This window comes from Canis lupus, chromosome 20 (genome assembly GCF_003254725.2).
Source record: "Canis lupus dingo isolate Sandy chromosome 20, ASM325472v2, whole genome shotgun sequence".
Lineage (NCBI taxonomy): Eukaryota > Metazoa > Chordata > Mammalia > Carnivora > Canidae > Canis > Canis lupus.
Window position 1 is genome coordinate 41,748,606 of NC_064262.1, and position 27,392 is coordinate 41,775,997.

Below are 27,392 nucleotides of genomic sequence, written 5' to 3' on the forward strand. Positions count from 1 at the left end.
GCCGCTGAGCAGATGCCCCCCGTCTCTCCCTAGGAATCCCCCTGGCAGTGAAGAAATCTTTTCTTTGTGGAAAAAGGAAGTGCAGTGGGTGGAGCTTGGATCAAAGCTGCTTCGGAGAGCAGAGCAGAGCTCCACCACACAGCCGCCCCCGGGACCCATCTCCCTCCTCAGAAGGCCCTCCTAATCTCCAGGCTGTGAGGGCTCTTAAACCCTAGTCTTCCATGATATTCTCCAGGTGCCTCTTAACACACAAGCTCATTTACCCTCAGGCTCATCCCGTGAGGTCGGTAGTTGTCCCCATTTCACGGATAAAGGCAAAGGAGAGTTGCACCCCACGTTCCTGGCTTCAGCAGGTTTCCCAGCACCTGTGATTGCATCTTGGCCGTGGTTCCTCCGTCTGTTCCCATATGCCCAGTGGAGCTGACCCTTCAGGTGGCCGCAGTGCTCAGCCCCAAGCCCGGGTGTTCTGAGGGAGAGCCACCAGCAGCCACTCTTCTCTTGCAGGATTGTGGCTGCCCGGCTCAACGGTTCCCTGGACTTCTTCTCCTTGGAGACCCACAGCGTCCTCAGTCCCCTGCAGTTCCGAGGTCAGAGGCCTGTGCAGGTGTCTGCACCTGGTGCGGGGAGGGCGGTCACTGCTTGCAGCGTGTTTTCTCTGAGATCTCACTTGGTCTGTTGTCCCCAGGGACTCCAGGGCGGAGCAGTTCCCCTACGTCCCCTGTGTACAGCAGCAGTGACACAGTATCCTGTCGCCTGACCCACACCGTGCCCTGTGCACACCAGAAACCCATCACTGCCCTCAAGGCCGCAGCTGGGCGGCTTGTGACTGGGAGCCAAGACCACACGCTGAGAGTGAGAGTTGGTTCCATCTCGTGGGTGCTGGGGTGGCCTGCCATAGGAGGGCAAGCATTCAGGGTCAGTCAGGGAGAGGATGCAGAAGGGATTTCCTGGCCAAAATGTAAGTGGGAAGCCCCCAGAGACCAGAACCTGATGCCCACCCCTGCCCCAGGTGTTCCGTCTGGAGGACTCGTGTTGCCTCTTCACCCTGCAGGGCCACTCAGGGGCCATCACAACTGTGTACATTGACCAGGTGAGGGGGTCAGCGGAGGGGGGGTGCTGTGGTGGGCTGCAGGGGTACCAAGCCATGGCCTTTGTTTCTGACTCTGGACAGCTGGACCCCAGAACTGTGTGGGAAGCAGAGCGGGAAGCCCCCCCACTCCCCAGGGTAGAGACACCCCCGTGGACAAAGGTATTCCACCAGTGACCTGGCTCCCCTGGGCCTGTTCCCCTAGACCATGGTGCTGGCCAGTGGAGGACAAGATGGGGCCATCTGCCTGTGGGACGTGCTGACCGGCAGCCGGGTCAGCCACATGTTCGCTCACCGTGGGGACGTCACCTCCCTCACCTGTACCACCTCCTGCGTCATCAGTAGTGGCCTGGATGACCTCATCAGCATCTGGGACCGTAGCACGGGCATCAAACTCTACTCCATTCAGCAGGTGGGCAGACTGGGGGCCACAGGATTCTTGGTGTTTTAGGGAGGGGGATTTGAGACCTAGAGCTCATCGTGTCTCTGCCTCCAGGACCTGGGCTGTGGTGCAAGCTTGGGTGTCATCTCCGACAACCTGCTGGTGACTGGCGGCCAGGGCTGTGTCTCCTTTTGGGACCTAAACTACGGGGACCTGTTACAGACAGTCTACCTGGGGAAGAACAGCGAGGCCCAGCCCACCCGCCAGATCCTGGTGCTCGACAATGCTGCCATCGTCTGCAACTTTGGCAGCGAGCTCAGCCTGGTGTATGTGCCCTCTGTGCTGGAGAAGCTGGACTGAGTGGGGGCGTGGCGGGCAGGAGCTGTGGTGCAGAGCTGAGTCTTCTGGAAGCTGTCTCTGCCTTGTGACTGTAATATTAAACTTTTTTTTTTTTTAAATCCCATCTGCCACTGGCCTTTTGAGCCACTTAAGTCTTCCCCTAGAGCTGCTACACACCCACCCTCCCTGGGCCTAAAAGCCAGCACTGGCTCACACGCTTTTGTGAGCTGCAGGTTACGGGGCGGGGAAGCTCAGTGAGCCCGGGCTACGAGCCTGCTTTCTTAACCTTTCAGAGGGGTGGAAGGCCAGGGCGGCCACATCCAGGCTCACTAAGGCACCATGGTTCAGGCGGTGCTACCGAGGCCCAGGCTCCCTCGCTGAGGCAATGGGCAGACACTGGCCACAGAACAGGTTGATTACTTTAATAGCAAAGAGCTGAAAAATGTCAGGTCCCACAAAGGAGAACCTGACCCAAGGCCCGCAAGGCATCTCCACCCCACAGGGGTGCGGGCTGGGCCAGGCAGGGCTGAAGGCAGCAGGAATGGGAGTAAGAGACCAGGCCCGCTGGAGAGGCCCTGCTAGGGTGGGCAGACCGGCGGGGGAGATGTAGTGTAAGGACCGGGCAGGCAAAGCCTCTTCAGGTCTTGTTGAGCGTCCAGAGCGGATCCAGAAGGCTGAGAGGGTCATCAGTGGGCCGGGCAGCCCGTAGGCCCTGCCCATTATGGGCCTGCAGAAAGTTCTGCTTACTCATGCGCTGCTTCCCTCGCAAGGAGCTGTCCAGAGAGAAGGCCTCGGGAGTTAGGGAGGCCAACAGCTCCAAGGAGGAGGAGGGGGGCCCCACACTGGGGGCCTCAGGTACTGGCTGTTCCTCCTCAGGCTGGGGGGCTTCAGGCAGAGGTGAAGGGAGAGGGGGTGGGGAGGAGGATGGGAGCTGGGCGGACTCTGGGAGGCTGGCTGGTGGCAAGCCTGGGGGCTCTACAGGGACTGGGAGGCTGGTAGCCGGGGAATCCAGGCCCCCAGGAGGCCGGATGCTGAGTTTGGCGATGGTGGCCTGGATGGAGCTAATGGGCACATCCCCGCCGAGGACCAGGTCCTGGGAATCCTGAGGAAGGTGATTCTGGGAAGACAGAAGTAGATGTACATGAGTCCACCAGGCTGTGGCTGTGCCCCCTTGCCCCCCGCAAGCCCCAAGGGCTCCCTACCTTCTGACTGATGCTTGTGCCGGCTGATGATCTGCCTGGAGGGGGCATGCCATGGCGCTGCAAGACCTGCTCCACGTGTCTCACCACCGCCTCGTGGCAGAACCGCAAGTGCAGCTGGAGAGGGCCCTCGGTTTGGTCAACAGCACAGGGCCTCCTTGCCCTAGGGTTGAGGGTGTCCCCCTGCACCGCCCCCAGCCCCAGCCCCACCCCTCCAGCCCGCCCCTCACTTTCTCCTGCAGCATGTGCTTCCTCTGCTGCCGCATGCGCCGCACCAGCCGAGGCAGCTCAGGGATCCCGTTCCCGGCCTCCACCTCCTGCACCGCCGCATAGAGCAGTGCAAAGGCTCCCGTGCGGCCCACCCCAGAGCTGTGGTGGGAAGGCGGGGTGTCAGCTGGGCCCAGGGCCCCCCCCCCCCCCGACACCCCCCCCTTACCCACCAGCCTGGGCCCCACCTGCAGTGCACGACGACTGGTGTGTGCAGGGGCCGCTGATGTAGGCAGTGTGCGTGCACCTCCTGGATGAAGCGCAGCAGGTTGCCAGGGCTGTCCGGCAGGCCCCTGCAGGGTGCAGGCCAGAGGGCTGTGAGCAGGGCCAGATAGATACCCTTACCCACCACCCCCACACACACCGGGGGCAGCAGACGCACAACTCAGGCCAGGTGGGGAAGTGGAGGTGCACAAGTGAGCGCTTGAGGCTCTGGTCCCGGAACTGCAGGCTCAGCACCCGCTCCACATGGGTCTCGGTGGCACGGACGCTGCTCAGTGCCACACTCAGGGCACCATGTACCATGGGCTGTCCCCGCTCAGCAGGGAAGTAACGTGCCACCTTTTGCTAAGGGACAGACAAGCAAGGTGGTGAGATCTGCTCTTCTTCTGGGTCCCCTTCCGGGCACCCCCTCCCCTGCCCTCCTTGCCCACCCCCTCACCTTCTCCATCTCAGCCTCCGACACCAACATGACAATGACGGACACCTTCTGCTCGTGCACCATGAGCCAGAAGTCGGCAGCAGTACCGGGCAGCGGGGCCTGGGTGGCCACCAAGGGCGGGCAGTAGGGCGAGAGCCCCTCCACGCGGCTGGCGTTGATGTAGTCGTCCTTGCCCGAGCGCAGCACCACGCGGTTACTATCGTAGGGCATGACGTCCTGGTGCCGGTTCTTCAGCGAGTAGCAGCGGGCGATAGCGATGGAGCGGCCACGGGCGTCATGTTCCTGTGCATCCTGCAGCTCCCGCCACATGGCATCCAGTGCCCCAGTGTCCCCCAGCTGGCCTCGAAAGGCCTCCAGCTCCCGCTGCAACTGCTGCAGCCTCTCGGGGCGCTCGTAGGGGTCCCTCTCAATCAGCCGCAGGGCCTGTGGCCGGCGGCCCTCAGCTGCATCCACCTTTGTGGGCTGCAGCAGGGGCTGCCCACCCCCAGGAGGCTGTGTGCCCCCGTGCTGACTCTCCGGGCTGGAGGATAGCAGGTCTGCAGCTGCAGGCCCCCGGCGCACACATGGGGGCGGCTCTGCTGCGGGGGCCCGAGGCGGCACTGGGCCAGGCCCTGGTGACGGGGCAGGTGAAGGCACTGGGTGGGGGGTAGGGGCGGGCTGGCCGGCAGGTGAAGGGCCTCTAATGGAGAGCGGGGTAGCCTGAGGGCCCAGGGGCCTAGGGGCCGGGGCAGGACCATATGCCAGGGTGGGATGGGGAGACGGAGGTGGCCCGGCGCTAGGGAAGGGCAGAGCCCCTGAGTGGGGGGGCAGTGCCCCCGAGTGGGGGGGCAGAGGGTCCTGAGAGGGGCCTGGGTAGAGAGGGGTGTGCAGAGGCGGTGTGGGCTGTCCCAGGACACTAGGCTGAGGAGCAAAAGGGTAGGGGGGTTGTGGGGGCACCCGCCCCTGAGCCTGGGGTGGGAAGAGGTTCGGATGCTGGAGCGGAAGGGGCTGCTGGGGGGGCTGGGGTGTGAATGCCACTCCTGTGGGATGGGGCTGGGGCCCAACCCTGGGGGCCGGAAAAGCTGGGGGAATCCCAGGAGCAAAGTGGTGCTGGGCAGGGGGAGCTGTGAGGGGCGGCTTGGCCCCCATAGGGTAGGTGTAGGGTGTGGGCAGCAGCTGCGGCTGTGGTGGGGGCACTGGGAAGCAGGGCTGGGGTGGAGCGGGGCTGGGGTTTGGCCGTGGAGCAGTGTGGCTGGAGATGGGGGCCTGGACACTATCCACAGTGGTCGTGGCTGGCCGAACCCCCAGGGCCATCTCGGGTCCTGAGAACTGGGGAGGAGGGGCAGAGGGCAGACCTGCAACTGGCGGGGGTGGTCCTACCCCCCCATAGGGACTGCTTACCACACCGTGCTGTGGGGACGACCGGGGCACAAGTCCCAACTCTGGAGTGTAGGCAGGGGCAGGGTAGAGAGCAGGACCAGGGGCCAGGACCACAGCAGGGGGGCCTGGGGCCTGGGGGGGCCTGGGCTGCAAGCCCTGGGTGGGGCCTGAGTAGGCACCTGGAGGTAAGGGGCCTGAAAGATAGTGGGGTCCTGGGCCCGCAGAGCTGGGGAAGGGGCTAGGAGGAAAACGGAGGATGGCAGCAGCGGCCAAGTAGGCGTCAGGTGGCCGGGGAGCAGCCACCATTTCAGGGGGCAGGCTGCGCAGCTCCTCAGGCAGGTCTCCTGTCTCCAGCACCTCGCCCTCCTCCCTCCGGGGCAGCAGTGGCTTTGGGGCTGTGGGCCGAGGGGGTGGCTTCTTCTTCAGCTCCCTACAGAACAAGGCCAGGAAGGAGCAGAGAGTGGAGCCGGGCCCCCACCAGCCAAGCTGGGGCTGGGCTGCAGCTGCCCCGAGGCCACACCCACCTGTCCAGGAGCTGCTGGCGGGCAGCCTCGCGGGCCTGGCAGGTGGACTGGGCCCGTTCCAGGAGAGCAGCCACCTTGCTCTCCAGGTCCGCATAGAAGTCCTTGCCCTCCTGCGACTTCTTCATCAGGTCCTCATAGGCTTCGTAGGAGGCCACCAGGGTCTGGAGTGTGGAGTTCCACCTGGCAGGCAGAAGGGCCAGCAGGAGGTGAGTGGCCAGGCCGAGCTCCAGGTGGGAGTCTGGGCTGGAGCACAGGGCCAGACACTGACTTTTGGTCCAGTTCACTGAGCACCCGCCGCACAGCTGCATACTGCACGTTGGCCTCCGTCAGCGCCCTCAGGACATTGTCCTGGGCCGCCAGGTTCTGCTCCAGGTATACCCTCAGCTGGTCGTACTTCTTCAGCTGCTCCTCAAACAGCTTCTGGGGGGGAAGGGGGGGGTGGAGAGCAGATACTCAGGGCCTCACTACTTCGGGGTGGATCCCAGAGTCAGAGACTGTCCCTGGCCCACCAATCCCACCTTCATCTCTGAGTGGTCCGTAGTAACCAGGGAGGCCGTGATATCATCCTTCTGGATCAGCTCACGCAGCTGCTGCTCTAGGGACACACGCTGGTCCCGCATCTCCTGCACCTTGGCCAGGATGCGCTTCAGGTTCTGCAGCACAGCCTTGTCCTCTGGGTGCAGCAGGGGTGGGTGAGACCCGAGGCCACAGCTCCACATCCCTTCTCAGGGGCATGGGATGGGGGGTGGGGTGGCTCACCAGGGGTGAGAGCTGGCGTGGGCAGAGCAGCCCGGACCTGGTCCAGTGGCCCGCTGAGCAGGCGCAGATTGCCGACGTGCAGATTCATGGCACGGTGCAGCTCGCTGTTGGTGAATGAGGCCTTCTCGTGGACCTCCATGTACTTAGCCCAGTCGCGCCTCACCTCAGCCAGCTCTGCCTTGGAGCCTGCCAGGCTGGCCCCAGCCTGCCCCAAGGCCTCCTGCAACTTCTGCTCAAGCAGCTCGTCCTCCTCCAGCAGCTCCCGGATGTCCTTCAGGGAGGCCTCCACATCCGTGAACACACCTGACAGCACTGGAGAGTGTTTGTGGAAGGGGAACAACAGCTCCTGATGCAGGCACACCAGGCACCCAACTTGCGCCCGTCCCCGGGGAGACAGAACCACCCCCATGGTCAAGGGCTTGTGTGTGACCCCAGACTTGCCGAGCAGGACAGATACAGGGTGCAGGGATCTACAGAGGCATGAGGGCGGGTGCTGGCACCTCCTCTGTCCTTAGGAACAGGGTCCATGGAGAAGGCCACCACAGAGGACTCCACTCACTTGCTTCTCCCCCTTGCTCACCTTGCATGGACTGGACAAGGTTCCTGACAGTGTCTGGCCGGACACTGAGAGCTGCACACTTCTCCATAAGCTGGGGTGGGATGTGGCTGTACGCATCAAGGTTGTCCACAGTCTCAGGGTCCAACTGCATTGAATCCATGAACTGACTGCAGGGGGGTTAGAACCAGGTGGGCACCGACCCAACTCCTCCCTCCCTCACCACTGAAACTAAGTCTGAGGTCCTAGCAGAGGCAGATCAGCCTCTTGACCTCCACCAACAGAGTCTGGCCTGGCCCCACAGAACACACCCAGGGCACTGCTAAAAACAACAGGCCACGGGAACATCGCCCTCCCACGCCAAGTGACTGCCCCCTATAAATCTAGCACCCAAGACCATAAGCCGGAAGGGCTGAGCTAGGAAACCTGGTACAAGAAGACATTCGCTATTCCTCTCCCTGTGCAAGTAGCACTGGGGACCCCGCAGAGGTCTGCTGTGTACCTCCCACGCCTCCCACCTCCAGCCCTGAACTCACTCCAGGACCTCATTCTTGTCCTCAATCTTGGCCATCATCTCCCGAAGCAGCTTGGCCTTCTCCTCACTGCCAAAGTGACAAAGCAGTTGCTGGAAGCCTGAGTCTTGAGACATCCCAACCCCATCTGTGCTAAGACCAGAGCTAGCCATTCCCACCCACCTGTACAGTGATGAGGCTTCATGAGCAGCCATGGGTACCAGTTTGGCAAAGATGTCAGGGCCCGTAACAGCTGGGTCTGTGGGGTTCACTGGTAAGGGCTTCACCAAGGGGGCACCTGGGAGGGAGAGTAACAACTGTAGAAACCAGGCCCACACAAGCCTCTGGTCTGCCTCTGTTCTATACTCCCATCTTCACCCCTTCCCAATCCTTGGCCCCCCCTCAGCTCCAGACCTTTTACAGGCTGAAGGGTGTCCAGTGCTGGGACAGCCTCATGGTAGATGAAGTCATTGTCCTTTTTGGCAGAATTGTACCTGGGGTCAGAAAGGGAAGTGGAAAGTCGAGCAATCAGGCCACTGCTCTCAGGTAGTGGCTTCCTCCCAACAATGCAGAGGGCCAAGACCCTTCCCAACAGGAAGGAACCAAGGCCATCCCCAGCCCCATAGACTCACTTGCCCCCAATGACGTCCATTGCAAAGCGCAATGCATCTTGCACAGTGTCAGGCTGGCCCTGTAGGACAGAGATGGGAGGGGACTCAACACCAATCAAAGCCAGAGTGAGGACAACCCGCAGACCCACACCAGACTCTTCTTCAGCTTTACCTTGGCCAACTTGATGGCTTCATTGAGCTTGTCCAGGGCACTCTGGAAGTACGCGACCTGTGGGGAGCAACAAGCAGAGCCTGGTCCATCCTTCCCTCCTTATGCCACCCCATTAAGCCCTGCCTGGCTATGAGGTGACCCACGAGACCAGAAGCTGAGGAAGGAGCCAGGCACCAGCCCAGCCAAGAGTACACAGCCCACTCCACCTTACAGCTACGCCTCCCACCAGGAGTCCCCACTGGCCGGGAGCCTGTTATACCTCTGCAGTCCCCTAGGGATGAGGGTAAAGCAGATGGAACAACACAAAAGAAAACACCAGGCCTACAGTCAGGGGGTGGCCAAGCATGTGGGGGTGAGGGACGGTGAGGAGAGCCTCCTCTATGCTATAGAGAAGGGACCCCTCTAGCACCTCGTGAAAAGGCTGGAATCAGTTGAATCCTTCCCTGCCACGGCTCACTCACCCGCTCACCGAACTTCTGCTGCTCCTCAGCTTGCTTTCCCATGTGCAGCTGGCAAGAAAGAAGAGAGGCCACTACTTATTCCCCAAGCTGTGGACACCCCAGCCCACCCCACCCCAGCGGTCACAGTGCTCGCACATGAGCCACAGCTGCAAAGTAGTAGATCTTCATCTGGACAAGCTTCTTCCAGTCCTTCTGGATCCGGCCCAGCAGTGAGGCGGTGTCAGGGTTCTCCAAGGCCCGGCATGCTTCCTTGTAGTAATCCACCACCTGGGAACCAGGAGGGGGTCAAGAGTGGGGATCAGGAGTAAACTAAAGGCCTATTCTCACAGTCCCTTGGGGGCCATGCCACCATCTACCCCGTCCCTACCTGTGCACTGATGCGGGCCACCAGAAAGCTCTTCCTGTTGTCCAACATTGACTTCTCCAGAAGGCACTCCTGGGCCTGGCCCTGGGTGGACAAATGCAGGTGCAGTCATTCATTCACCCAGAGATCTTACCCTCCCCATCGGAACCAGTGAGAGATACCCTGCCCTGTCCTCTCTCCTCTAGCCTTCCTACTCCAAGAAATACTGCCCTACTCTGATCCACCTGGGGCTTAAAAATTCAAAGCCAAGGCCCCACTGTTATGTGCACAGGGCCTGGTCCAGACTCCAGTGCCAGCTGCCCCCTCCCCTGCAGTGAACTGGGACCCAACAAGGGCACTGCCTCACCAGCATGAGGTTGACATTGAGAGTGAGGATCTGGCGGCTCATGTCAACGCTGTAGGCATGAGGGAAGTGCTCACGCAGATAGGCGAAGGCGCCTGCTGCACACTGGAAGTGGGTACAGGAGACCTTCATGCCCTGGGAGGGGAGAGGAGGAAGATGGCCAAAGGCAGAGCCAGAGAGCTGCCCAGGTCCACTCCCACGGGACAGGATGTAAACTCTGGAGCTCTGGAGATGAAGAACACTCAGCACCTCTCCCTGTTATGTCCTATGTCCCGCCCATCGCCCCACCTCTCCTCACCTCCTCAGACACCCGCTTGTCCATGGCCCCCAACATGGAGTGCAGCGCCCCTGGGAAGTCAGAGGACACAATGTCAGAACTAGCCTGGGGCTGCTCTCAGGTTGCCCCACGCCTTTGTTGAGCATAAGGCAGGAAGGGCAGTGCTGTCACTCATGATCAGGGAGCTGGTCCAAGGACACCCAGAAGGAAAAACTCACAAGTCCAGCCCAAGCCCCTCTGCCTTGCTCTACACCAAGCTGATGTGGGGGTGAAGGAAGGAAGAACTTCCATACATAGCACCCAGCCAACAGGTCCAGTCTTGAAGCCCCAGGGATGCCTATATAGGACTCGAGCTCCCCAGGATTCTCCCTTGAGCCACACTGAGGCTAAGTCATCAGGGTTGATAACAGGGTTAGTTGAGGCCATCCTTGTTCTCCTGACTGGTGCAGCCCAAAGCCATAAGCGGGGGTCAGAGTGTCCGGTCAAACAGAGGCCACCACTCCTGGCCAGAGTACACAGCAACACCACATGGTGGCCATCCCAGCGGAGCTCCTCCCCAGCATGGTGGCTCCCCTTGGCCCATAAAAGAGGTGCTGGCAGAGCTATGAGGAAGGCAGTGAAGGGGTCAGAACCCAGGGATCCTCTGCCCATGAACCCACCACCTTTGTGACCTGCTGAGCTGAGATCCTGGGTTGGCAGGGCTGGGAGATAGGACCATGGGGAAAGTGGTAGGCAGCTCACCAAGGTTGTAGAGAATGCAGGCCTGCTCATACTTGATATCCTCATGGGCCACAGACTTGCCAGAGAAGATCTCAGTCCTGCAGACATGCCACCCACATCATCTTAAGGAAAGGAGCCGGCTAGGGCCTTGAGGCCAGGTGAGGGGACCAGCCACCCCAGTGCAGGTCAGAGGGATACCTAAGGAGACCAACCACACCAAGCCACTCCCCATCCTCTGCAGCGAGGAAGAAGGGAGGGGAGGGGAGGGAAGGGAGGGCTTGGGACATCTCCATCACCCAAACACCCTGGGCTGCCCGAGGCACCCTTCAGGCTCCCCCCAGCCCTGCCTGCCAGCTCTCACCAAGTGACAGGAACAGCAGCCTCCTGGCCTGAGCCCATGGGGACCCGACTCTGCAGGTAGTGGAGCTGGCCTAGGTACTTGCGGAGGACACTGCAGCCCTCAAAGTCCCGTGGGACACGGACAGCATTCTGGAGGGTGGATGGGAGAAGCAGGCCTGCCATCACTTGGGGTAGAGTACAGGCAGGTCTGTCTGCCCATAGATACCCAAGAAAGAAATCTGCATCTGAGCTAGGCAACTGCACACTCCAAGGGATCCAGAGACAGCCCATAGCTATGCCTGCAGCTGTTCAACAACCACCCCACCAGCCAGGGCTGGCTGAGTCAGTCCCACTTCTCCCAAAGGCAGTTTTATAACATGCATTAAAAATGTTCATGTACTTGATCCTGACCCACAGTTCTGTATCTAAAACATACAGTAAAAGACACCCAAATGCTTGGTGAGCATACAAGGATATTTATCACAGTAGATTATTAACAGGGTCAAATACTGGATGCCACCAAAATTTCCATTAAACAAGACTGTTTAAATAATGTCAAGACTACCCACAAAAGAAAATACCCTATAGCCACAAGGACCCAAGATGAGAGTATTATGTTTAAATGTTCATGATATATTTATTGAGTCAAAAAAAAAAACAAAAAGTAACAGATGAGCAATATGATTTCATTTATGTGAAATCGTATAGAAACTGATAGCCAACTAGGTACAAACACAAGATTCTAGGGTATACACCAAAATGTTAAGTGATTACCACTGGGTAACAGGGTTTAAGTAACTTATCCTATTCTGTATACACATGTAGAGACATATATTTCTTTGTATTGCTTATTCTTCATATTAAACACTTTCACCTTTTTCCTATTATTTTATCATTTAAATCCAATTAACATACAGTATATTATTAGTTTCAGAGGTAGAGTTCAGCGATTCATCAGTTGCATATAACACCCAGTGCCCATTACATCACGTGCTCCCAACACTCAGTTACCCCATCCCCCTTGATCCTCCCCCACTTTTTTAAAAAAATATTTTTTAATTAATTAATTTAAATATTTTATTTATTTATTCATGAGACACACACACACACACAGAGGCAGAGACACAGGCAGAGGGAGGAGCAGGCTCCATGCAGGGAGCCTGACGCGGGACTTGATCCTGGGTCTCCATGATCACGCCCTGGGCTGAAGGCGGCGCTAAACCGCTGAGCCACCTGGGCTGCCCCCACTTTCACTTTTTATTAAAAACAATAAAGCTCTTCCCATTTTGGGGAAATAAATCAAAGCAGATGAACCCCGTGCTCAAACAAACAGAAGAGCAGACAACCTACTCTCCAAGAAGCACAAAACAAAGGGACAGGCTAGCAGCACTGTGAACACTCTCCCCCACCTGCTGGAGGGAACCAGAGTATCCCCCCACACATACTCCCAGAAGACTTTAGCAGCCAGAGGGCCCAGCAGAGAGCTGGCCAGCACTGGCTAGAAGAAACCCTTCTTGGAGGATACCACCCTCCAGAGCTGGGCTCCAAGGCCCTGCCAGGGATGCTCTCAGAAGAACAACAGGGCAGGGCTAGCCAGCACCAGTTACACTCAACAGCATTCCCTAGGACCTGTCTCCTCTCTGAACAGGAATGTAAGCTCCCTCAGGAAGCAGCCTCCAGAGGGCCCAGAGCAAAGATGAGGCCCACAGCCACGTATACTGCTAAGGTGTGACTTGTCCCTCAGACCAGGACTTCTGGAATCAGTCACTACCCCCTCCCCATCTTTCTCTGCCATAATCAGATACCACCTAGAGTTAACATTTTCCTTTAGGCTGAGCCATTTTTCAAAGTGGAGCCACATCCTAAGCAGTCACCTCTTTGCAACAACAGGGTTGATGTTATAGTTACATTTTTTTTTTAAATATAAAGCCTATACAAAAAGATTAAAACAAAAGATTTGTCTTTGTACTTCCTAAAATCATCTTTGGGAAACAATGAAAGCAACCCTCCCTCTAAGCCACACAACTCCACTGGCACTTTTTTGTTTTTAAAGATTTTATTCATTCATTCATTCATGAGAGATACAGAGAAAGAGGCAGAGACATAGGAAGAGGAGCAGGCTCCGTGGGGAGCCTGATGAGGAACTCTATTCCAGGACACTGGGATCAGGCCCTGAGCCAAAGGCAGATGCTCAACCACTGAGCCACCCAGGCACCCCTTCACTGGCACTTTTAATCCAGCCAGGAACTCCCCTCGTCCCACTTGCCCTGTTCTCTAATACCTGCACGTGGAGAAGCTGAAGCGAGCAGGAGGGTCGGTAAGGAAGCTCTGAGACCATGCCACTCCTACCATTCCCAGCAAGCCCCTCACCATGCCTGCCAGCTTTATGCTCTATAAATCAAGAATTTACCTCAGAGTTGCACCTGGAAGGTGTTCTTAGAGACAACTCTTCCAGCCTCTGCTTTACCGATGAGGAAACAGGCCAGATTGTGAGCAGAGCCTACAGCTCCCCAAGATGTATCCAGCTTCCATTTCCAGGGGGCACCTGCTTGGCTCAGTTGGTTAAGCATCGGATTCTTTGTTTCAGCTCAGATCATGATCTCGGGATCATAGGATTGAGCCCTGCATGAGGCTCCATGCTCAGTGCAGAGGCAGCTTGAGATTCCCCCCTGTCCTTCCCCCATCTCAAGCTCCTTTTGCCCCTGCCCCCCAATGTGCGCATGCTTTCTCTCTCCCTCTGCCTCACTCCCTGCTAATAAATAAATACATCTTAAAAAAAAAAAAAAAAGATCTGCAAGGGGACTCATGTGCAGCTTCCTTAATTGCAGCCTTTCACTGTTGAAACTCTTGAGTAAATTTTTCAAAAATAAAATAAGCAAACTGGCACTTGGCCTTGATACCACTGTTTCCACAATCCTGTAGGCAGGAGAACAACTTCTTGCTTGAGAATTGCACCTACATCAAATCTAGATCTGGGGAAACCTGAGTGGCTTAGCGGTTGATTGTCTGCCTTTGGCTCAGGGCATGATCCCAGAGTCCTGAGATCAAGTCCCACATCAGGCTCCCTGCATGGAGCCTGCTTCTCCCTCTGCCTCTTTCTCTGTGTCTTTCATGAATGAATAAATAAAACCTTTAAAAAAAAATCTTCTAGATCTGGTTCCCATACTTGTTGCTCCATAACTGTGTCTCCGATGCACCACCATATGGATGGTTGGGACCACACCACAGGAGGCTGAGGGAGGCATTTAATAAGTCCTATGGAAGCATGAAGGCTTTACCCAAGACTGCCTAATGAAACCACCACTCCAGCATCACGCTTCCTGGATCCCTCATGAAGCCTCTCGTTCACTGGGCATCCTTTTTTTTTCCCCCTAACCCTCAGAAGAATTTGGCTCCTCTGTCCTCTTCCCTGCCACTGGAAGCTTAGCCCACTGCCAGTGGTGCCACACCAGTGCCACTGTGCTCAAAGAATCTTATTTAGAATGTCACATAACAGGCAGCCCGGGTGGCTCAGTGGTTTAGTGCTGCCTCTGGCCCAGGGTGTGATCCTGGAGACCCGGAATCGAGTCCCACATCAGGCTTCCTGCATGAAGCCTGATTCTCCCTCTGTCTGTGTCTCTGCACCTCTGTCTCTCATGAATAAATAAATAAAATCTTAAAAAAAAAGAATGTCACATAACGCCACAAGAACTTTGCTTTCTTCACTGTTGGATCTACAGTACCTAGATCAGTACCTGAAATTAAGAAAACGTTCAACAAATGTTTGCTAATGGAATAAATAAAAAGCATGACTGGAAGTCCAGTATATAAATAGGACAGATAAAGAGCTCCTCTTAGTTCTCTATTGGGTGATCAAGCTTTGCCCCCAGCAAGAGCTGAGCTGAAATTATTCAGTTTTATGTCATTCTTATTCAAAAACTGGGAAAAATGCTTTCTTCATATTAATTGCAGAAACACCATTTGGTTATTGGTCATTGTTTATTGCTAAGGAGCAAGGGTTAAGAAAGGTTAGAAACATAATAAAATTTAAGCAAATACTGTAACAATTAAAATAATTTAGTCTATAGTGTTTTGGCAATGTTATTTTAACTTCTCGCTTTTTAAATAAAAATGAAATGTGTAAAATCACAATGACTGTGGGAATGACTGTCTTGTTCTTTATATTTCTCTTATTTTCAAAACTTTCTATAGTTTTTATGATCTGTTAATAATCAGAACAGCAAATGAGCAAATGTGCAGACACCCCTGCCCCTATGAGACAGACATGAGCTGCTAAGAGCCACTGCTACGGGCCACTGCACCCCCAAATGCAGAAACAAGCCCTCAGACACGGGGTACAGCAGCCAGCACTGTGCTCAAAGCTGATACCTCAACACCAGAAACAAGTCATTTTCACAATTATTAGCAATGCTCTGGAAATGCCTAATTCCAAGAAAATAAGGAGTACAACCACTAGAAAGAAAGCAAAATCATTATGTGTTTATGCTATGACTCAAGAACTTGGAAAACCCAAGAAAGTGAACTCAAGGGATCCCTGGGTGGCGCGGCGGTTTGGCGCCTGCCTTTGGCCCAGGGTGCGATCCTGGAGACCCGGGATCGAGTCCCATGTCGGGCTCCCAGTGCATGGGGCCTGCTTCTCCCTCTGCCTGTGTCTCTGCCTCTCTCTATCTCTCTGTGTGACTATCATAAATAAATTTTAAAAAAATAAAAATAAAAAGAAAGTGAACTCATAAAGAAAAAAATTAAAATAAATTGCTCAGGGTGCCTGACTGGGTTAGTCGGATAAGCATGCAAATCTTGATCTCAGAGTTATGAGCTGAAGCCCCATGGTGGATGTAGAGATTAATTAAAAATAAATAACAAAAAACAAAAAACAAAATATATTGCTCAGTTGCTTTTCTCTACTGTAAGAAGTGGAAAATATAAAAGAAGAAAGGGGAGGAATATTCAATAATAGCAACAACAATCAAAAAAAAGTCCGGAAATAAACTCAACAAGTTATGTGTAAAACCTACATGAAGAAAACTTTGAGGAACTCCGGGGGTAAAAACGAAACAAAATAAAAAGCCCTCCTACATTTCCATCAGTGCTCTTGGGTGACCATGTGCATTGTCAATGAGCAGTAATATTCTGAAAGGAATCTTTTTTTTTTCTGAGCAGATCTTAAAAGGGGACTTAAAAAATTTGGTAAACTACATTGTAAATAGATGTACTGCCATCTAGACTTTGTTGTTCCATGTCTAGAGCACAGGCAAAGTAGATTTAGTATAATTCTTCAGGGCTCTCAGATTTTCAGAATGGTAAATGAGTACTGGCTATAACTTACAGTCACAAGCTGCACTAGCCCCCAACAAGAGAGTCAGCCTATCCTTTGAAGCTTTGAAGCCAGGCATTGACTTATCCTCTCTAGCTGTGAAAGTTCTAGATGGAATCTTCTTCCAACAGAAGGCTGTTTTGTCTCCACTGAAAATCTGTTGTTTAGTGTAGCCACTTTCATGAATTATCTTCCAGATCTCTCCATCAGCACTTGGTGCTTCACCTTGCACTTTTATGTTACGAAGATGGCTTCTTTTCTTAAACCTTGTAACCCGGGCAGCCCGGGTGGCTCAGCGGTTTAGCACCGCCTTCGGCCCAGGGCCTGATCCTGGAGACCCGGGATTAAGTCCCACGTTGGGCTCCCTGCATGGAGCCTGCTTCTCCCTCTGCCTGTGTCTCTGCCTCTCTCTCTCTCTCTCTCTCTCATGAATAAATAAAATCTTAAAAAAAAAAAAAACAAAAAAAAAAACACCATAACCCAACTTCGGCTAGCTTGAAACTTTCCTTCTGCAGCTTCCTCAACCTCTCTGGGCCTTCATATAATTGAAGAGAGTAAGGGCCTTGCTCTGGACTAGGTTTTGGCTTAAGGGACTGTTGTGGCTGCTTTGATCTTCTATGCACACCACTCAAACTTTCTCCTCATCAGCCATTGCTGATGTGGTTTTATTATCATTCATGTGCTCACTGGAGTAACACTTTTAATTTCCTTCAAGAACCTTTCCTTTGCAGAGCAGCCCGGGTGGCTCAGCAGTTTAGCATCGCCTTCGGCCCAGGGCGTGATCCTGGAGGCCCGGGATCGAGTCCCACGTCGGGCTCCCTGCATGGAGCCTGCTTCTTCCTCGGCCTGTGCCTCTGCCTCTCTAATGAATAAATAAAATTTAAAAAAAAAAAAAAAAAGAACTTTTCCTTTGCATTCACAACCTGACTAACTGGTGCAAGTGGCCTACCTTTCAGCCTACCTTGGCTTTCAACCTGTCTTCCTCACTAAGCTTAATCATTTCCAGCTTCTGAATTATTTTTTTTTAAGATTTTATTTATTCATGAGAGACAGAGAGAAAGAGAGAGGCAGAGACACAGGCAGAGGGAAAAGCAGGCTCCATGCAGGGAGCCCGATTTGGGACTCAATCTCAGGACGCCAGGATCACGCCCTGGGCAAAAGGCAGACACTCAACCACTGAGCCACCCAGGCGTCCCTAGCTTCTGATTTAAGATGAGAATGTGAGACTCTTCCTTTCACTGGAACACTTAGAGGCTGTTGCGAGGTTATTGATTGCCCTAATATCAATACTGTTGTGTCTCAGGAAACAGGGAAACTCAAGGAGAGAGAAAGGGGAACAGTGGATTGATTGAGCAGTCAGAACACACCGAACATTTACCCATTAAGCAGTCGGTCTTTTTTCTTTTTTTTTTTTAAGATTTTACTTATTTATTAATGAGAGAGAGAGAGAGAGAGAGAGACAGACACAGGCAGAGGGAGAAGCAGGCTCCATGCAGGGAGCCTGATGTGGGACTCGATCCCGGGTCTCCAGGATCACGCCCTGGGCCGAAGGCGGCGCTAAACCGCTGAGCCACCCGAGCTGCCCCAAGCTCTTGGTATTTTTTTTTTTTTTAAGATTTATTTATTATGATAGACACAGAGAGAGAGAGAGAGAGAGGGGCAGAGACACAGGCAGAGGGAGAAGCAGGCTCCATGCCAGGAGCCCAACGCAGGACTTGATGCCGGGACTCTGGGACCACGCCCTGGGCCAAAGGCAGGCGCCAAACCGCTGAGCCACCCAGGGATCCCCAAGCTCTCGGTCTTAAACGGGGTCTGCAGTGCCCCAAAACAATTGCAACAGTAACCTCAAAAATCACTGATCACATATCACCCTCACAAATACAATAATGAAAAAGTTTGTAATATTGTGAGAATTACCAAAATGTGACACAGAGACACAAAGTGAAAAAGTACTATCGGGAAAATGCACCAATAGATTTGCTCCATGCAAGACAGCCTAATCCTTCAATCTGTAAAAAACACAGTATATCTAGAGGCTCCTGGCTGGATCAGTTGGTGGAGCATGTGATTCTTAATCTTGACGTTGTGGGTTCAAGCCCCACAGTGGGTGCAGAGATTACTTAAAAATAAAATCTTCAAGAACGCACACACACAGTATCTGTGAAGTGCAATAAAGCAAAGCGCAATACAAGGTATGCCTATACCACTCTAATAGAAAAATGGACAAAAGATATTAGCAAGCTCTAAAAGAAGATATGTAACAAACACATTAACAATTCTGAAACCGGGATCCCTGGGTGGCGCAGTGGTTTGGCGCCTGCCTTTGGCCCAGGGCGCAATCCTGGAGACCCGGGATCGAATCCCACGTCGGGCTCCCGGTGCATGGAGCCTGCTTCTCCCTCTGCCTATGTCTCTGCCTCTCTCTCTCTCTTTCTCTCTCTCTCTGTGTGACTATCATAAGTTAAAAAAAAAAAAAAAAAAAAAAAAAAGTGAAACCTTACTATTAGCCAAATAACTGAAAATTAAAATTAAATACCCCTTTCACCTACCAGATTGCCAGAACTGAAAAGTAACAGCAGGAATAAGCATGTACCATGCTGGAGGTGGAAACGAAAGCAAATGCATCCTGTTCACCCACTAATTCCTACAGAAACAATCCTGTAAATGCCCAAGTATGCACAAACATGGATTATACTTACAATGGTGAAAACCGAAATAACCTAATGTTCAATGAGACCAGATGGATTAAATCACAGTGCAATGTAATGATCACAAGACATGAAAAATACTACTGTTCTATGTTCATTGATAAAGAAACAAATCTACAATGCGCATTATATGAAAACACATGGGACCACTGGGTGGCTCAGCAGCTGAACGCCTGCCTTTGGCCTAGGGCGTGATCCTGGAGTCCCAGGATCGAGTTCCACATCGGGCTCCCTGCATGGAGCCTGCTTCTCCCTCTGCCTGTATCTCTGCCTCTCTGTCTGTGTCTCTCATGAATAAATAAAATCTTTAAATAAACAAACAAATAAACAAATAAATAAATAAATAAAGCTCAGACTAAATAAGCTCTACAGGCAGTGTAGGATCCTAGTGTGTTTTTATATAGTATACACAGCTGACACTTGAACAGTGTGGGTTAAAGGGTGCTGACCCCCATGTTAAAAATCTACTATAATTTTTGACTTCCCAAAAACTTAACTACTAATAGCCTACTGTTGACCAGAGCCCCACTGGAAACACAGTCAATTAACACACGTTTTGTATGTTATATACATTATATATTGTATTCTTATAATAAAGTAAGCTAGAGAAAAGGAAATACTAAAGAAATCATAAAGAAAATACATGTAAAGCCTGTACTATACAAAACCTGCATATAAGCGAACCCACACAGTTCAAATCCCTGTTGTTCAAGGATTGACTATATAAAAATTATAAAATATATACAAAAATGAGGATTTTTTAAAAACTGTCCTTCTTAAGCATTTTCAAATTTTTTTACCATTAACTTTGCTGCTCTTAAAGAGGAAAAAATATTAAATTAACAACAGTTTCAGGTGGTTTCTTTACCTCCCTACCAAGCAGTCCTGTTTACAAGTGCATAAAAATACTATCCTCCTACCTGTCTGAGCAACTCCAGCTTCTTCAGTTCCTCATTGTAGGCTTCTGGGTTCTCTCCATAATTTTTTAGGACAAACTAGAAAGAAAAAGAGAAAGAGAAAACAACTTAAACCATGAATGCAGAACACTCCCCTGCTCTCACTCCTGTCCTGAGTCCTTGGCAGTCACCAGTCTAGATCCACAATCACGAGCCTATCTCCCGGACCACTAGGAACTCTACCTCAAAGATGGAGCAGTGCTAAGATGCCTCTACCTTTGAGCAAAATAGAAAATAATGCTGGGCGACTTTAGGTGAACACCCTGACTGGTCTTCATCATGCTGCAGCCCTCTCTGTGAAGTCCAGGACTCTGGCAGCTCAGGAAGCAGGGGAACTTAGCTGGCTGAAAAGGGATCCTACTGAACATCCCAATAGGCCACAAATTCAAGCCTCCCTCAAGGACTAGACCTTGCTGTGTTCTGGGATTACAACCATAATCCTAATCCAACCACAAACACAGGCAAGAGATACCAAACAAGAGTGGGAGTGCAAAGCCTTCTTTGCCAGCTTTCCAGGCTAGGATATGGCAACACAGAATAAATAATTTACATCTTCCTCACCTTGAAGAAAGGCCTGCAGGTGTGTGTTGGGAATGATCAAGATAGAAGGAAAAGTCAGTGCCCACATCAGATAGGGGACTGGCATGCCTGGCCACAACAGCACTCACCACCTCAGGAGCGGACTCTCTCAAAAATGAGCAAACTCATCAGTCTGGAGGCACAGCCTGCATCAAAAGACCCCTTGTTCACCTAAGGTCAACAGACTAAGGCAGCTGGAACCACCCCGTTATGGTTCCTATTGGCTGACTTGCCAATCTAGGGGGAGCCAAATATACCCATTCCACAAACACAAAGGGCAGTGATGCCCACCTCTTCTGCTGGTTTTACCTCCTGCAAATCCCTGTGTCCATGAGCTCTCTTCTCTATCCTGTTGCCACCCCTTTAAATGTGCCCCTTACCTAGAGGCCAGAGTTCTCTTTCTAGCAAACTTCACTGTCACTGCTAACTTCAAAGCCTTCTGAAACACACACACACCGGGGGAAAAAATAAACCCAAACACTTTTCTCAGGTTAGTGAGATTATGAGAAATGAGTTGCAATCTAAAGAGAAAAATTATCATCTGAAAAGGATGTGCAACAATGGCTCTCCAAAGCCTCCAATCTCTCCTATGCACAGAGTTCCTGGCCCTTCACAATCAGCTCCCAATTGCCTTCAAGGGCTGTCTTCAAGTGACTCCTGGGGACGCCCAGCCAACAGTCCTGTGGAACTGCTGCTTTCAGGTCTCAATGCTTGCCCACATGTTGTCCCCTCTCCAATATTAACTCAGCTGAGGAACGCCTGGGTGGCTCAGCGATGGAGTGTCGGCCTTCAGCTCAGGGCATAATCCCGGGGTCCCAGGATCGAGTCCCGCACTGGGTTCCCTACGGGAAACCTGCTTCTCCCTCTGCCTATGTCTCTGCTTCTCTCTGTGTCTCTCATGAATAAATAAATAAAATCTTAAAAAAAAAAAAAAGACTCAGCTGAAATGTCAATCCCTTAAACTTTAACTGCTGCTCTCTCTACATTCTAAACATGCCTTCACCAGACTGTGCCTGGCACCGTGGCAGGGTCGTGCCAGTGACACCCCTCTAACACGCACCGAACAATGAGTGCATTGGGAATGGTAGGAGCCTTATCAGATGTGTCAGATGGTCTGCAAATGGTGGCACTTACAGGAAATTCAGAGGATGGGTGAACAAACTGAAAATACTAAAAGGAGGCACTCAAGAATATTCAAAAGCTGGGACTTCTGCTCAACAGTTAACCCAGTCTCTGAAAAGAATCAATGTCATGGTGGTGGTGGGGTAAACAGGAGACCAGTCTAGATTTTAAAACATTAAAGAAAGAGAACTAAATTCAATATGAGAACCTTGACTGAATCCAAATTTGGGGAAGAAAAAGTCATAAAAAATATTTTTTTGGGGGGGGACGCCTGAGTGGCTCAGTGGTTGGGTGCATGATCAGGTCAGGGCATGATCCTGGAGTCCCGGGATCTAGTCCCACATCGGGCTCCCTGTGTGGAGCCTGCTTCTCCCTCTGCCTATGTCTCTGCCTCTTTCTTTCTATCTCTCATGAATAAACAAATACAATCTTTGGGGGGACAAAAATTGGGGGGAGGGGCACCTGACTGGCTGTGAGTAGAACATGTGACTCTTGATCTCAGAGTTATAAGTCTGAGCCCCACATTGGATGTAGAGATGACTTAAAAATAAAATCTTTTAAAAAATGAAAAAAATCTTTAAAAAATGCTTTGGGGACAATAGGTGAAGTTTTAACATATAGTAGAAAAGTTTTGTGGATTTTCTTATGTGTGATGATAATATGGTTACACAGGAGAATGTCCTTAGTCTTACGATGTGCTGAGATGTGTACAACTTACTTTCAAAGGTTCACAAGATACATACACATGCACGTAAGCACATACATACACAAAGACACAGAGAACACACAAATATGGTGAAATATAATTATCAAAACTAGGTAGAGAGAATTTTATTATTATTATTTATTAAATTTATTATTCTTTCAACTTTTCTGTACGTTGGAAATGTGGAAAACAAATATTTAAGAGTTGCTGAAGAATTAAACGGTACCTGAAAAACACTTTCCCCTATATCCATAGTTCTTAGCCTTTTTCTGAGTCCTTTGAGATTACAAAAGCCATAAAAGAAATCTCCCTAGAAATATTCAACTATGCACAAACCCAAAAATGTGCAAACAATTTTAGTTCACACTCTGAAGCCCATTCCTTAGGCAGGTCCATGGAAACACACATAAAACTAAGTCCCACATATAGGACTGTTAATAAATACAATATATACTTTGCTACTGAATTTCAAATGAGATTAATTTTATTAGGACGCCTGAGTGGCTCAGTGGTTGAGCATCTGACTTTGGCTCAGGGTGTGATCCCAGAGTCCCGGGATCAAGTCCCACCCTTGATGTCAGCAAGCCTAAAACCAAATTACAGCCCTACTGCACAGAGGAAGAGAACAGACCTTCGTCCCTGCCTAGCCTAACCCCTATTCCACATCTCATCTAAACAATATCAGCAAGGACAACTCATGTTACATCTCCCAGTGGGTGCTAGAACTAGACTAGGTCATTCAACCAACACTTGTAAAGCATTCTCCACATACAGATATTTATTACTTCCCGAGTAAAGGGAAGAATCTGGAGTGAAATGGATACAGGTTTTTGGTGTATAAGACTAAAGTCAGAGAAGAATGAACTAGACAATGCACGTCATTTGTTCCTAAAGTCATCCTGTGTAAAACATAAGTAGGCAGACAGGTTTGGTAACTCTAAATCTGTGATAAGAGAAAAGACAGGTCACCCAACACCAGAGGTAACTGGCAATGTCCCTTGCTCCTCACTGCTGAGGAGGCAGGTCCCCTTTTAGGCCTCCAGTTGTCTCATAATCTTTTCTGTGTATGTTGCAAGTGATTCAAAGGAGTCAGCAGCTATCCTATGAGAAACACGGAAGGGGCGGGGGAATTCCACAAACCTAAAAACCAGACTTTCCCTACATGTGAATAAGAGGAACAGTAACAAGAGGTAAGAAGAGTGTGCACTCTGTGGTACAGACAAGCTGAGTGCTAAGACCTGTCTGAATTTGGAGTGTCATTCAATAGCCAGGCAGCTGGGGAGGTATGGTTCAACCAGAGTAATGAACAAGAGGAAAGGAATTCCAGTAAGGACCAGAGCAAGAGCAATGATCAGATGTGGAAGGAAAAGAGGCTGACAGTTCCTAGAGGAGAGGCCTGAGGGAATGAATTAGAAAGAGGCAGGCTGAAGCCAAGTGGTGGCAGGCCTTGAATAGCAGGCAGTTTCTTTGGAGGAACCTGGTGGAAAACGGAAGATTTAGAGATCAATCCAGCCAGAGTGGGAGTGGGGGAAAGGCCAAGGAGTCACTCAGATGGCAGGGTGGCTACCACATGATACATCTTCCCTTGAGGATGGGTTACCATGTGGATCATTAAAAGATAAGCTCCCTGAAAGCAACAATTTTTATCATTACACACAGCCCTGAATTCTCAGGGTTGGCACATACAGTCACTCAATAAACACTTGCTCAATGAATGAGTCAGAGATGATGTTAACACCTAAGTCCAAGTCAGTTTGATTTATGCTCCAGTGCAATTGATTAGGGAAAGGTGTTTGGCACCAGAAAAGAAAACAACTTCAAATACCAACACTTGTCACCAAATCACTCAATGATGAAAAGTACAAATCAGCCTTCATCAGTTTCCAGTGAGTCAGCAATCTGGGCTCAGGTAAGAAAGTGCAGGGACGGGATGACGGTGGCTTAGCAGTTGAGCACCTGCCTTCAGCTCGGGGCGTGATCCTGGGGTCCCGGGATCGAGTCCCACGTCAGGTTCCCTGCGTGCAGCCTGCTTCTCCCTCTGTGTCTCTCATTAATAAATAAATAAAATCTTTAAAAAAAAAAGGAAGTGCAGGAACAGCAGCATTTTTCCACTAAAAAATTACATGGGCCGCGGTATTCAACCCAAAACATGGCGCTGCAGTTCAAAACCAGCTTGCTGTTCTCCTGGCTCTTATTTTACATTATTTCATAATTGAAGGCATGTCCATCAGCAGCAAAAAACAATACTAATCATTATTAAAGGTCTTTCAACAGCCCAGGCCTTACAATGAAACAAACCCTTTCAGCTATCCGGAAAACTTCAATTCATCCTGCAAAGGCTAGTCATCCCACCAAGGCTTCTCTGATGGCCCCTCCTTAGGCTGGTACTTCTGTACCCTACACATATTCTTCCACTGATATTGCCATTTAATTTTTAAGTTTCCTCTACTAAACTGAACTCCATGAAAGAAAAACAAACAGAATTGTCTGTTATTCATCTGTATTACCAATACAGATGTGTTCAACAGGGTGACCTCAACAGAATCAATTTTTACCCCAGTATCCTAACTTAAATTCTCTCAACTCCAAATCATTGGTGAAGGTTCCCATGGTTAAGAGAAAGGATAGAAGAGGACAAGGGTAGAGCAAGGGCTCAAGGGCTGGGGAAGAGTCCAGGTCAGGAAGAGTTCCCAGGTTGCAGTGGCTTCTGCAGTCTCCTGTAGGAAGAGCTCCAGGGTACCCATTTGCAAGCCCAGCCTACCCACAGGTTGTTAGTCCTTTTCAATGGGTTCATGCAAATACATGCCACAATCACAGGCGGCATCTTCCCCAATCCCCAGGAGGAAACACAGAAAAAGAGCAGCAGTCTAGGAAATGAATAGTCTCTTCAGTATTTAATACCACCTCAGGCTAAATGGCTAGTGAGCAACTACTTTCATGGAGACTCAGGAAGGCTTCCAGGGAAGTCATTACTCACATAAAACCTTGTTGGTTAGGTAAGAGTGACCAGAATATCAAAGGCTAAGTTTAAACAAAAATATCTCCTAGGATTTTCTGGGCTGAGATTTTATCCACTGGATTTCCATAAATTTATGGTCACCATGACTAAATTCTCTCTCAAATGTCCTTATTTGAGCAGTATTTTCCTGAATGCCAACTGTGTAGAGACAACCCCGCTAGGCTTCGAGGAGCAGGGAGATGCCTCTCAGGTCACTTAAAATTGAATAGGAGAGTTAAAACATAGCACACAATACTAACACCAGGAGAAGAATGGAAAAAAGGATTCAGAGAAGGGGAAGTTTAACCCAAATCAAAGAATTAAAGAGCACTTTTGGAAGAGAAAGAACTTAAACTGGACCTTGAAAGATGGAGAGAATCAACCTAAGAGATTAAAGAAGGGCCCCATGCCCATCCCACACGACAAAGAATAGGGCACTTCTGGGTGGGAGGAATTCCACAACCAAAGGCACAGAAGAGCAAATATACAGAGAATGTTAAGAGAACAGCAAATGGCTGACTGTGAACAGAACCTATATCAGAAATACATAGATCAAGGGGATGCCTGGGTGGCTCAGACGGTTGAGGGTCTGCCTTCCGCGTGGGTCATGATCTCGAGGCCCTGGCATCGAGCCCCTCATCGGGCTCCCTGATCAGGGAGTAGTCTGCTTCTCCCTCTCACTCTGCCCCTCCCCCTGCTTGTGCTCTCTAGTTCACCCAGTCTCTCAAATAAATAAATAAAATCTTAAAAACACACACACACACACACACACACATCAAACATACAGTGGGCCTTCAAAAACTACGGAAAGAACTGTGGTTGGTCGGGGAGAACTAAATGGGTTAGAGCTGAACTAGAAAACAAAGTTTTGTTGTGTTTCAGGAAAACTCATCTAACTGTACTTGTATGAAAGAGCAGATGGCTAGAAGGCCAAAGTCTGGGGAAGAGGTAACAAAACTCTTAAGTTTTAGATGAATCCAATTTCCTGTCTTTCTAAACTACTAAAATCACGAGGATGCCAACCTGTAACGACCTGGTTGTTCCTGTTTACTTCTGCTCTGACCTAATGCTCTTAGGTGGCCCTCCCAAGGCTGAAGTCTCAGAGGGCACCCGATGCTCATTCAACACACCTGGCCCCCCTCTCTGTACCAGCCCCACCTGATCTCACCACACAGGTCCCCTGCCTCCATCACCACCAAACCTGCCTGGGTCTCCTCCGTCCAACTGAAGGTCCAAACACGACTGCTAAGGCTTCTCCAGGAGCTACAACGCTGTCTACCCCCTCCTGGCAATTAAGAAAAGCAGTAACTCTCCCAAAAAAATGACAAGGAATTGTATCTTTTGGCCTAAGGGGGCTCCAGAATATGGTTCTTCTTAAGAGTCCAGAGAGAACTGCACCAAGTGTCAGAGAGACCCCAATCGCAGAGGTCAGGCATTCCTCTGGCTCCCGCCTTAACACACACACATGCTGAGCCATCCCCGGCGCTCGTCCCAGGCCGGTCCTGGAACGACAGACAGCGCACGCAGGGCACAGTTCAGAGCAGACGGCCAGGGCCGCCCACCTCTCCCCGCGAGGCGGTCCCGGCGTGGAGGACGGGCGGGGCAGAACCAGGTCCCGAGCGTCACTCGGAGGAAGTGCGGTGCCTCGGTGGGAACCGTGGATGGCCGGAGCAGAAGTCGGGAAGCAGGTTTCGACGGACTGCGGGTGCTAGCCCCGAGCGGGCGAGGAGGGGACAGGAATGTCTGCGGGGGCGGGGGGGAGGGCGGGCTGAGGAAATCCAGCGGAGGCCCCTCCCGGCCTCACCCGACCCCGCGACCAGGGCCTAGGGAGATGATGGACGCGCAGGGGGCGTCACGCGCTGGCAGACGGCGCTACGCGGGAGAGATGGGGGGAAGGACTTACTTTCTTCACGGCCGGCTGGAAGAGGAAGTCTCCGGCCTCCTTCAGGTCCAGCCAGATCATGGGCATGCGGGGCACGGCCTCCATGGCGGCTGGCGCCCGCCGGCCACCCGGCCGCTCCCCTAGCTGCCCCAGCTGCTGCCTCGGCCGCGCGCCCCGCCCCTCCGCGCCGGAAGC

At 51.6% G+C, this 27,392-nt stretch overlaps 2 protein-coding genes across 5 annotated transcripts in view; one reads left to right on the forward strand and one right to left on the reverse strand.

Annotated features, from left to right (window-relative positions):
- Positions 1–1,930, forward strand: part of LOC112666858 (SREBF chaperone) — a 67,116-nt gene extending 65,186 nt beyond the window's left edge. Inside the window, exons 19-23 of the mRNA XM_025458340.3 lie at positions 505–587; positions 686–852; positions 1,010–1,090; positions 1,293–1,499; positions 1,584–1,930. Of these exons, the coding sequence (XP_025314125.1) occupies positions 505–587; positions 686–852; positions 1,010–1,090; positions 1,293–1,499; positions 1,584–1,829 (784 nt within the window). The 3' untranslated portion in view covers positions 1,830–1,930. The remainder of the gene's footprint in view (positions 1–504; positions 588–685; positions 853–1,009; positions 1,091–1,292; positions 1,500–1,583) is intronic.
- Positions 1,931–2,209: 279 nt separating this feature from the next.
- Positions 2,210–27,392, reverse strand: PTPN23 (protein tyrosine phosphatase non-receptor type 23). 4 transcript variants are annotated; one of them, XM_049097453.1, is made up of 26 exons: positions 27,219–27,352; positions 26,521–26,600; positions 19,875–19,949; positions 10,955–11,082; positions 10,615–10,691; positions 9,895–9,944; positions 9,600–9,731; positions 9,257–9,337; positions 9,025–9,156; positions 8,890–8,937; positions 8,429–8,485; positions 8,278–8,336; positions 8,060–8,139; positions 7,829–7,943; positions 7,670–7,735; positions 7,158–7,303; positions 6,578–6,889; positions 6,337–6,491; positions 6,087–6,238; positions 5,819–5,998; positions 3,936–5,724; positions 3,657–3,841; positions 3,463–3,567; positions 3,238–3,376; positions 3,011–3,124; positions 2,210–2,925 (listed from the first exon to the last, which is right to left on the reverse strand). In XM_049097453.1, the coding sequence occupies exons 4-26, from the start codon at positions 10,990–10,992 to the stop codon at positions 2,446–2,448; spliced, it is 4,692 nt and encodes a 1,563-aa protein (XP_048953410.1). In that variant the 5' UTR covers positions 10,993–11,082; positions 19,875–19,949; positions 26,521–26,600; positions 27,219–27,352; the 3' UTR covers positions 2,210–2,445. The 4 variants fall into 4 exon arrangements, with proteins under 4 accessions (XP_048953410.1, XP_025314123.1, XP_025314122.1 ...); XM_025458338.3 differs by lacking the exon at positions 26,521–26,600 and having other exon boundaries at positions 6,087–6,235; positions 27,219–27,392; XM_025458337.3 differs by lacking the exon at positions 26,521–26,600 and having other exon boundaries at positions 27,219–27,392.